General features: G+C 40.2%; 1 protein-coding gene across 1 annotated transcript in view; it reads left to right on the top strand.

Annotated features, from left to right (window-relative positions):
• Positions 1-7567, top strand: part of NPFFR2 (neuropeptide FF receptor 2) — a 32629-nt gene extending 25062 nt beyond the window's left edge. The window contains exon 3 of the mRNA XM_004703367.2: positions 6494-7567. Within this exon, the coding sequence (XP_004703424.1) occupies positions 6494-7343 (850 nt within the window). The 3' untranslated portion in view covers positions 7344-7567. The remainder of the gene's footprint in view (positions 1-6493) is intronic.
• Positions 7568-10646: the final 3079 nt, after the last annotated feature.

Here is a 10646-nt window from a genome sequence, read left to right as displayed (position 1 = left end):
TGGGATGTTTTCGTGATGCACACTTTCTTTACATAAAACTCTTATACATGAGTTGCTGTGGATTTGTTTCTCTAAAGTACCTAGACTAATACAGCTGGGTACAGCATTCTTGGGATTGTGTTATTTTCCTTAAATTTTTGGAATATGCTACTCCACTCTCTCCTCTTATTCATAGTATCTACAGATAGGTCTGAGTATATTCTTATTTGGGTATCTTTATATGTGACAGCTTGTTTTTCCCTAGTGGTTCTCTTGATTTTCTCCCTTTACTCAAAGTTGGATAGTTACCAATTAAGTGCCTTGGTGACTTCTTGGGATTCATTCTAGCTGGTGTTCTTTCAGCCCCCTGAATGGTTGCCTGGTTTTCATTCATTGAGCTGGGGAAGTTTTCCTCCAAGAATTTTCTCACAATTTTTGCCATTGACTTGTTTGTTGTGTCGTCCCCTGGTAATACAATTACTCTGATATTGTTTCTATTTACAGCATCAGACATAGCTCTCAGATTTTCTTCAGCTTCTCTGATGATCTTATTTGACTTTTTTTTCACATTTGTTACAGCCTGCTTGGCTGTTCTTTATGTCACTGATGCAGTTCTCTGCCTCTTTCAGTTGGTTGGCAAAGTCCATAAATTTGCTACTGGTTCTGGTTGTCTCGCCCCTAAACTCTTGTATTTCCCTTTGGTGTATGGTTTATATTGCCTCTATCATTTCATCCTTTTTCTGTATTGTTTCCCTCATATCCTGTATTACTCCAAGCAGCATTCTGAAAATTTCTCTCTCTGGCAGGTCAATATCTGATTTTTCTATGCACATCGTTAGGTTCAGGACTTCTTCTGACATTGCCTTTTGTTTCTACTCTTTTTATGTTGAGGTTGTTGGGGCTAATTGCTGTTTTCATTGTGTTGTTTTAGAGGAGCCAAATGCCATTTTCCAGAAAGTCCAAGAGCACTGAGCTTTTTGGGGGAAACTAGTAGGAATGCTTCTTCGAACTGCCTGCAGCTAATTACACTATGGGATTGGCTTAACCCTTATCCTCCTGTGCTTCATTATTTCCCTAGACAACCAGTGTTCTGTTATTTGGAGGGCAAGTTGCATGGTCCTCTCAGGGGTCCCTGGTTGGATGGTTGTGGATCCTTGAGGATAGTGCTGCATTGTTTGATCTCACAGGAAGCCATGGTGGTGTTGCCCATGGCAGCTTGGGGTGCTGCATAGGCATGCAGGGTTACCTGCTGCAATGGGAGTGCCGCATAAGGCAGGTGGGTGTTTCCACTTGTGTTTAGAGCACTGTGAATGGTGGGTGGGGTTTCCCTAGTCAGCTAGATCACTGAAGAGGTTGGGAATTGGTTCCTGCAGCAGCACATAATTCTGGAGGGTATTGGCAGAGCTGCCTTAGGTCATGTGAGGCACTATGACAGGTGGAAGGAAGTTTCCTCAGTCATGTGGGACCACAGAAGACCGCCAGGAGCTTCCCCAATGACATGGGCAGGATTTTCCCTGGAGGAAGGTGGGCAGGCTTTCCCCAGTCATGTGTTACCCTGCAGAGGGCAGGTGGGCAGGATTTTCCCCAGAGGAAAGTGGGTGGGATTTCTGCCAGAATAAGGTAGGTGGGATTTCCACAGCTGTGTGTTAAGCTGCAGAGGGTAGAGCTCTCCCAGCCCTATGTTAAGGAGAGTAGCCTGGAGCTTGACAGGGCATGTGAGAGAAAACCGAAGAGAAAAAAACTGAGCCTGTTGACAGGGGGTGGGGGGTGGGGTGGGGGAAGGGCTGAGGGGCAGGGGGAGGTGAGATACAAGAGAGAGAAACAACAGTAAAGATAGTAAAGATAAAGCTGAGCCCTGATCATCTGACCGTGGGGCTGGAGGGATTTCAACCTTGCCCAGAGGTGGCGGCAAGCTGTGGCTGAGTTGAAGTAAAGGCATTGGGCTTGCTAAAGAAGTCCAGCTCTGACCGAGACTGTTGAGAAGCTAAGGTTAAACCTTCGTTGGCCTCCACAGTGATAAGCCCAAACCTCCTCAAAACCTAGTGGATCTGTGCTACTTATCTTTTTGGTGCTCGTCCTGTGACCTGGCAGCATGGAATTTCCCTCTCAGCTGGTCTCCTGCGCTGATTTCTGTGGAGTCCCTGTGGTGTGTGTTACTTGGTTGCCATCTTGCTGGAAGTCCCTTTAACTTGGGTTTTATTGTTTTTGTTATTGTTGTTAGGTGCCATCAGTTTCGTTCAGACTCAGTGTGACTTTATGTGCGATGGAACAAAACACTGCCCTTTCCTGCGTTGTCTTCTCAATTGCTTTTATATTTGATCCAACAGTTTCATCCACTGTGTCTTCATCTTGTTTAGGTCCTTTTTCTTTATCACTATACTTCTATTTTATCAAGCATGATGTCCTTTCTCAGGAACTGATCTCTCCTGACAACTTGTTAAAAGTGTCTGAGATGAAGTCTCACCACCCATTCTTCAAGGGAACATTCTGGCTATCTTTTTTCCAAAAAAGATTAGTTTGTTCTTCTGGCAGTCTATGGTATTTTCAATATTCAATAGAAAAGACTTCAATAATTCCATATTTTCTTCAGTACACTCTCTAAACTAATAATAGAAGATAAGCCCATTTAAAAATGCACCCCTTGTGGCCTATTGTGGACTTGACTTTCCCATAATCCAGTCAAATTGCCTCTTTGTACTTCTATGGGTAAATGCTCTATTTCAAAAGATAACTGCTAGTGCTTTGACATATGGTGGATAGCATATATATGTTTAGATTCTATTGCTATACTTGTAAAACAAATAAGGTTAGAGGTCAGTGAAAACCAGGAAGAGTCTCAATAAGATGGATTGATGCAGTAGCTGCAACAGTGATCCCACTGTTGGAAAGATAGCACAGTCCTGGGCAACATTTTGATCTATTGTATACAGGATCACTGAGTTGGAGCCAACTCAAAGGCCCCTAAGAACAACATCCAAAATGTAATTCACTCAAGTCATGGTATTTTCAGTTGCCTTATATGCATGTGTAAGTTGGACAAGGAATCAGGAAGACCAAAGGAAAATTGATGCCTTTCAGTTATTTTGTTGATGATGAATATTAAATGTACCACAAACTGCTAAAAGAACAGATATCTTTGTCTTGGAGGAGTACAGCTAGACATACACCTGTGAATAATGCCAAGACTATTTCTCATGTACTGCAAACATACGGGTATTATCAGGGGAGGTCAGACCCTGGAAAAGGACATCACGCTTGGTAAAGGAGAAGCTCAGAGAAAAAGAGGAAAACTCAATGAGATGCATTGCAGCGTGATTGCAACAATGATGTTAAGCATAAGAATGATTGTGAGAACAGCACAGGGTGACAGTGTTTTTTTCTGCTGTACATAGGCTTACTCTGAGTCAGAATCAACTCAATAGCAATGAACAACTACATCCAAAATGCCAACATGATCACTTTAGCTGCACATCCAACACCTCAAATTCAATATGCCAGAACTGACCTTATTGTTACTACCAGCACCTCACTCGCATCCAAAAACTCTGAAAGAAAAAAACACCAAAAACATGTTTTGTTTTCTCAAGTGCCCTAAGTCAGTGATTGGCTGGATCCTTCACATAATTCAATTTTACAAGCATTGAGTTCTATTGTTATCTGTCCTTCTAGCTACTCTCTATAACCTGTCAGTTGTAAGTGCTAACTATTCCTAAATTTTCTCTTGCATTATGCTTCTGACCTTTGTCTATAATAATGTGTAGATTGCTTCCTAAATACCGAATGTCGTTAGTCAAATCGGTCTTTAATTTATTCTCTTTATAGAAATAAAATTAATCTATTTATGTTGTTAACTGATTTTTGTTAAAATCAATTTATTGGGGGATTGTACAACTCTTATCACAATCCACACATACATCCATTGTGTCAAGCACATTGTTAACCGATTCTTTGCCATGTGTCAAAAATATTTCTACAGAATCCTTAGTGCTCTCTGGATAAAATCTAAAATCTTTAGCATAGTTTTATCAATTATTACATGTGATTTCTAATGACTGTTTCTCTGCAGAAATCATTTCTGTCTGGTTTATTTCCATTCCTAGAGCATGGAAGACAAAATATAGGAATACACATATTGAAACAGATAACACACAATATTTGAAGTTCCATTATTAGTCTATAAAAAGAGCAAAGTACCAGAGTCATGCACTCATTCCGTATGCACACTTTAAGGGTGGATGAGTGGGAGGATTTATAGATGAAGAGGCTGAGGGGAAACTTAGTTAAAGCAGAAGACTTTACATTTGCAAGAAGGATTTATGAAAAATAATAATGGAACAAGTAAAGCCAAAGTTAATTTGTCATTCTTTCAAGACATGTCAAATAAGTTAATTTAGAATTGCTATCCTGTCACTCATAAGACGTATTTGAAAAATTAAAACTTTTCATAACATTTCAGTTTCATAGAATAATCTTAAAAAGAAAAAAAAAGATTAAATAGTTGATGGAACTTTGAAATATTAAATTAAATTTAGTGGCCAGTCAGTCAATTCTGATATAGTGACCCTGTAAGACAAAGTAGAACTGCACCAGGTTGCAAATCTTTATAGCTTCAAACTGACACCTGTTTCGTCTGTGGAGTAGCTGATGAATTTGAGCCTCAGACCTTTCAGTTAGCAACGAAGCACTATAACCCCTGAACCACCGAGGGTCCTTACAGTTACATAATGTGATCATTATTTTTAATTAACATAATGAGGATCAGAAGTGACATTAAGAGTCTCAAAAGCTTACTAAAGATAAAATGGATCAGGTTTACTTTACATACTGTCATTGAATCTTCACTCTCATTAGAAGACAGAATGTTAGGAAGGCCCATAATCAGAACTCATAAGGAAAATCCCCTGCTTCCTGTAGCTGTGCAACAAACCACCAATAAGCCTCATAACTTAAAACAACAGCACTTTTCTTTCTGAATAATCGTGATTCTATGCACTCTGTTTGGTCCTCGGGCTCCATGCCTTGTAAGAAGAATCACTCAAGCAGTAACGCTCATCTGTGAGGTAAGGCAGGGGAGGACAAAGACGCCTGGCTTTTACCACCCTCCAGGGTCTTTTTCACATGACCACTTATGCAGTTCAAGTATCTTTATAACCTGGAAATTAGCTCCAAAAAGGACAATTTATCCCAATTTTCAAGCACTTAAAAACCTTCTGTTTGCAACCCCCAAAACCAAGCCAACAACCACTGAGTCAATTCAGTCTCATGGCAACCTTCTATAATTAATATAAATAAAATAAAGAGCCTTTCTCTTGAAGAGCTGCTGGTGGGTTTGAACCACTGACTATATGGTTAGCAGTCCAATGCTTAACTGACAGTGCCATGCTGACTAAAGTCTCATTGATCAAAACAAGTTGAAGGACCCACAAAAGGACCGGTGGAAGAAATAGAAATAGTATATTAGTCACTATTGATTTAAGTCTACAGCGTGCACACACAGAGCAAGCAGTCAAGTGAATACTCTGCAGAAGTTAAGAAAGTGATCTGTCTCTCTCTCTCTCTCCATGGTTAAATCACTTTTGTTTTTTCAAAACTATTTTATTTGGAGTTAATACAGATACCATATCATTCCATAGTTCAATCACATCACGCAGTATCATACAAATGCTGCCACAATCAATTTCAAATCATCCTTTTCCTTTCTGAAATCCTTGACATTAGCTCCCTTTTACACACGGCTCCTCCCACTATTCGTCCCTCCCCCACCCCAGAAACCATTACTCTACATGCTGTCCCCACAGGTTCATTTTCTGGGGTTTCATATGCTGAGAACAGAAAAGCCTAACACAAATTAAGAGGGTTCCCCAATGATAAGATATCTGAGCTAAACCCTAAGATGAACCACAACAACAAAATACAGAAAATGTTGAAAACCAGATCAGGCCTAATGTGCATCAGAGGCATGATCAACTGACAAGGTTTTAACCGTTCAAGTCAGGTCTATCCTTTGATCTTCTATAGTTCTCTCTCCAATGAGCTCTGTTTGGTAACCTCTTTCCTCCCTCCATAGCCAAACTTCTGTGTAATTATGAGCAAGACTTTTAAGTCAATCCATACAAAACTTAGAATAATGTCTAAAAAAACCTTTTAAATGTTCATGTTTAATAAATGCTAGTTATCATTGGGCTACTAACTGCAAGATCAGCAGTTTGAAACCACCGGATGCTTTGAGGGAGGAAGATGAGGCTTTCAATCAGTATTGATTAAATGAAAGTAAACTTTTTGCTTTTAGTTACCATTATTACAGTTACTAATAGTAATATCAGATATTCTCCATTGATTCATATTGTAATTATAGAAAAAGAGGAATGCATGTATCTTTATTAATGGTAATTTTCCATGTTTTTGAGTGAATATATATGAGGGTGAGTGACTCATAATTACTAAAATGGGTTTGATTCTTGATTCAGTCAGAAGTGATTAATCAGTGCCTCACTGCATTTGCCTTTGATTGCAGGTTCCGAAGTGTTGTCTACCCCTTTAAACCAAAGCTCACTATTAAGACAGCATTTTCCATTATTGTGGTCATCTGGGTCCTGGCCATCACCATTATGTGTCCATCGGCGGTAATGTTACATGTACAAGAAGAAAAATATTACCAAGTGAGACTCAAGTCCCAGAATAAAACCAGCCCAGTCTACTGGTGCCGAGAAGATTGGCCGAATCAGGAAATGAGGAAGATCTACACCACCGTGCTGTTTGCCAATATCTACCTGACTCCCCTGACGCTCATGGTCATCATGTACGCAAGGATTGGCGTCTCACTCATCAAGACAGCAGTCCCGCACAGGAGCAAGCAGAACCAGGAGCAGTGGCACGCACTGGCCAAGAAGAAGCAGAAGGTCATTAAAATGCTTCTGACAGTGGCCTTGCTTTTCATTCTCTCCTGGCTGCCCCTGTGGACTGTCATGATGCTCTCAGACTATGCTGACCTGTCTCCAAATGAACTGCGTGTCATCAACATCTACATTTACCCCTTTGCCCACTGGCTGGCCTTTTGTAACAGCAGTGTCAACCCCATCATTTATGGGTTCTTCAATGAGAATTTTCGCCGTGGTTACCAAGAGGCATTTCAGCTTCACTTCTGTCAAAGGAGAGCAAAGCCCAAGAAAGGCTGGCCTCTAAGCGTGAAAGTGAACAGCACCATCAACACATCTAATCAGTTAGCTCAGGAATCTACCTTTCAGAGCACACTTGGGGAAAATGTGCTTTATAATAAAAGTGCTGAAAAACCCAATCAGGAATTAGTAATGGAAGATTTGGGAGGAGCTTCCAATAACAGTGGGTTCAAAAGAGAGATAGTGTGATTATTCTATCTCTACTACGTATATATATTGAAATAATGTTGCTTCCTGTGGCTTTGTGCTTCAATTATTTCTGTGAATGTTGTGAAGAAAGCATTTACTGAACAACCTCCCTAGGGGAAAAATGTAAACAAAATCTTATGATTATAACCAATCTTGGTGTATATAAAATACATAGTGACTTGTGTATATGGGTTTGCTGAATAAATCCGTTCTCTGGGAAATGATTTCCAAGTCTGACCCTCTCAGCTTAACCCTTTGTGCATGAGTTAGGCGCACAAGCATATGAAATGATATACACACACATACAAGTGTATATGTGTGGATACAAGTAGGGCATACTTGCATATGTGTGTAGGTACTTGGTGTTTATAACCAAAGGATGATGTGTGAGCTATGATCTGCATGACAGTACATAAAATAAGGCCCCCTGAAGCTACCGTAATTCTGGACTCCGGATCGTAGTTGCAGGCACCGCCGTGCAGTTCACTGTTGGCTGCAGTGCAGCCAGAGCAGACAGGAAGTGCAAGGTCTCTTTTAATAAAACAATAAATGTGTACCATATTCTTTTTCATGGAAAAATAAGATATCACCTGAAAATAAGACCTAGCACATCTTTGGGAGCAAAACTTAATATAAGACACTATCTTATTTTCAGGGAAACAGGATAGAAGTGTTTATTTGTTTAGCTTTGAAAATGTGGATTTCATGAAGGTATTTGCTACTACTTTTTGTCATCTCCCTTAATTTGTTTGGCTTACTCTGGAAGCAAGATTTTATCGGTCTTTTGGGAATCATTTCACAGGTGACCCCACCTTTCCAATTAGAACCGCAGGAGCAAACAAAAGGGCACCAGAACTCCCTCGTGTCTAACAGACATTTGGACGTCATAGAGAAGCAAATCTTTTAATAATGTGGCATTTGGCAAGAAGAATGGAAGCTTAATTTTGAAGTCCTTAGACAGAGATGTTCAAAAAGAGCAGTTAACTCAGGCAGTGGTGTGCTGGTCTGATCACCAGGGAGAAAGAGGAAGTGGCAGGGCAGGAAGAGTCATTTATCTTGGTCTCCCTACAATCAAGCTGCAATCTGATTGAGAGATTAAACTCTACCCATAAAACTCTCAAAAAGTATATACAAAGCAAATCCAATGATTTCAGATTCCTACCGGATACAACATTCACTCTTGGTTTCCCTGTGCTACAATTATGTAGTGATAATACCTATAACTGCTTCTTTTATTACAGAGAGATATAAGACCATAGAAAATCAGAAACTATAAATTAACATATACTCTGACAACAGTATATCTCTAAGCTTTTTCCAGGTTTTTGTATTTTTGACTATTATTTTCCATATAATTTTGGGTCCCCAGAGCCTAATACCATGCCTGGCATATAATCAAAGCTTAGTAAACATGTATTAACAAAAACCATTTAGAACTCTAGAACTTCTTCTGAGTGATGGTCAGAATCAGTCTTTATTGCTAAGAGTGAAAATAAATGGGACACATTCCCATAAACTAATGAGATATGCCACAGTTTTAAATGGGGAAAAAACTTTAATGAAAAGTGTTGAGAGCCAACCTCTGTATTACAAATGGATTAAAACAAAGCAAGAGCAAAACAACAAAGAAAAACAGACCTCCGAGTCAATTCAAGTGTATGATGGCCCATATATGTCGGATGGAACTGTTGCTCGATGATTGCTTTTCCAGAGGTGTGTCACCAGGCTTTTCTTCTGAGCATTGAAAAGCTTCTCATGGAGTAAGGAAGCAGGAAACTTTGGGCCAGTTTCAAACTGAATTGTCTGAAAGAAAGATAAGTAAAGGGAGTCAAAGTGAAAAAGATGGGAAGGACATTAAATTTTTTTGAAGTTTTTCAACATTGTAGGCCCTTGAGAAATGAATTTTGAATTTCACTGAATGGAGTATAATTTGAATACACAAGTGTTTTTTCCTACCGTGATGGATTTTTGGTGCCAGCGTGGCTCCCATGGAAACATATGGGTAGAGTTCAATCTCTCAATCAGATTGCAGCTTGATTGGAGGGAGACTAAGATAAATGACTCTTCCTGTCCTGCCACTTCCTCTTTCTCCCTGGTGATCAGACCAGCACACCACTGCATGAGTTAGCTGCTCTGCCTCATCTGTGTGCTGCACTACCTGTGGGCCAACCCAACCTGTGAAGCATGGTGAATTCTGTGGTGCATCACTAGGTCTTCAGGCTCCATTGTGAACTGCTTTGCTATGCTGCTGCTGCGGCACAACTGGTCTCTGCTACCCCCCTCAACATCTCATTTTCCTGCTGTTGCTGCCCCACTTTTGCCATGTTTCCTGCCTGCAGAGTCTGTGCTTATCTTGCCTGTGGGAAGACTCCATACCTCCAGCCACTCCATTGTCTGCTTCCTTGACCTTGGACTAGCAGGCTTACATGAGTACGAAGGACCTTCGGTATATTAACTGTTCCACCAAAGTGAGTTGAATTGAGCCTTCTGTCCTGTTGTGTGGACTAATCAGCTGTTGTATTCCTTTTCACTATATATATAAAATAAGTGACCTGGTTTTGTTTCCCTAGAGAACCATGCCTAACACACCTACAATCACTGAAGGGGACATTTTGAAATTTTGGAAATAGAAATTGATCATACATTCTTATACTCTGATTTATTGAAATACCATTTATGGTTAGGAAACAGACATTTAAGGTTTCTTGGATTGGGATTATCACTTTCAATAGAAACTTACCTGGATGAATGTTCTACTTGGTCCTGAAACGCATCATAACTAAATCACATGCCCGTCTATCATCTATATTCCTATTTTCACTTTCAATCCTTAAATAATGGCAAAGCCCTCCCTTCTGAATCATGTTCTGCCATCAGTCTGTCTTTTGATGATTTATTTATTTAGCAGAGGAGCCCAGGTGCCATAGTGGTTGTGCGTTGGGCTGTGATTGCATGGTCAGCAGTTCAAAACCACCAGCAACTTCAAGGGAGAAAATTGGGTTTTCTACACCAATCAACGGTTACAGTCTAGGAAACCAACAGGGGGTAGCTTTGAGTCAGCAATGACTACATGGAAGTGAACTTGGTTTTTGGTATATTTCAGAGTCCTGAAGTGCCAAGCCAATTTTCTGTTCCTTAAAAAAATGCCTGACGAAACTCTGCTGATTAAAACAAGTCCAGATGCTCCAAGCCAGCCTACGATGGCCATACTTGTGTCTCCTGTCTACATCTGCCACGCAATTTTTCTTCCTCAACTCCAGTCGAACAGAGATGTTGGCCTAGACTGTTCTATCCGTTCATCTA

This window comes from Echinops telfairi, unplaced genomic scaffold (assembly GCF_000313985.2).
Source record: "Echinops telfairi isolate 266 unplaced genomic scaffold, ASM31398v2 ScPeMD7_7468;HRSCAF=8506_0, whole genome shotgun sequence".
Taxonomy (NCBI): domain Eukaryota; kingdom Metazoa; phylum Chordata; class Mammalia; order Afrosoricida; family Tenrecidae; genus Echinops; species Echinops telfairi.
This window is presented reverse-complemented; position numbering and strand designations above follow the sequence as displayed.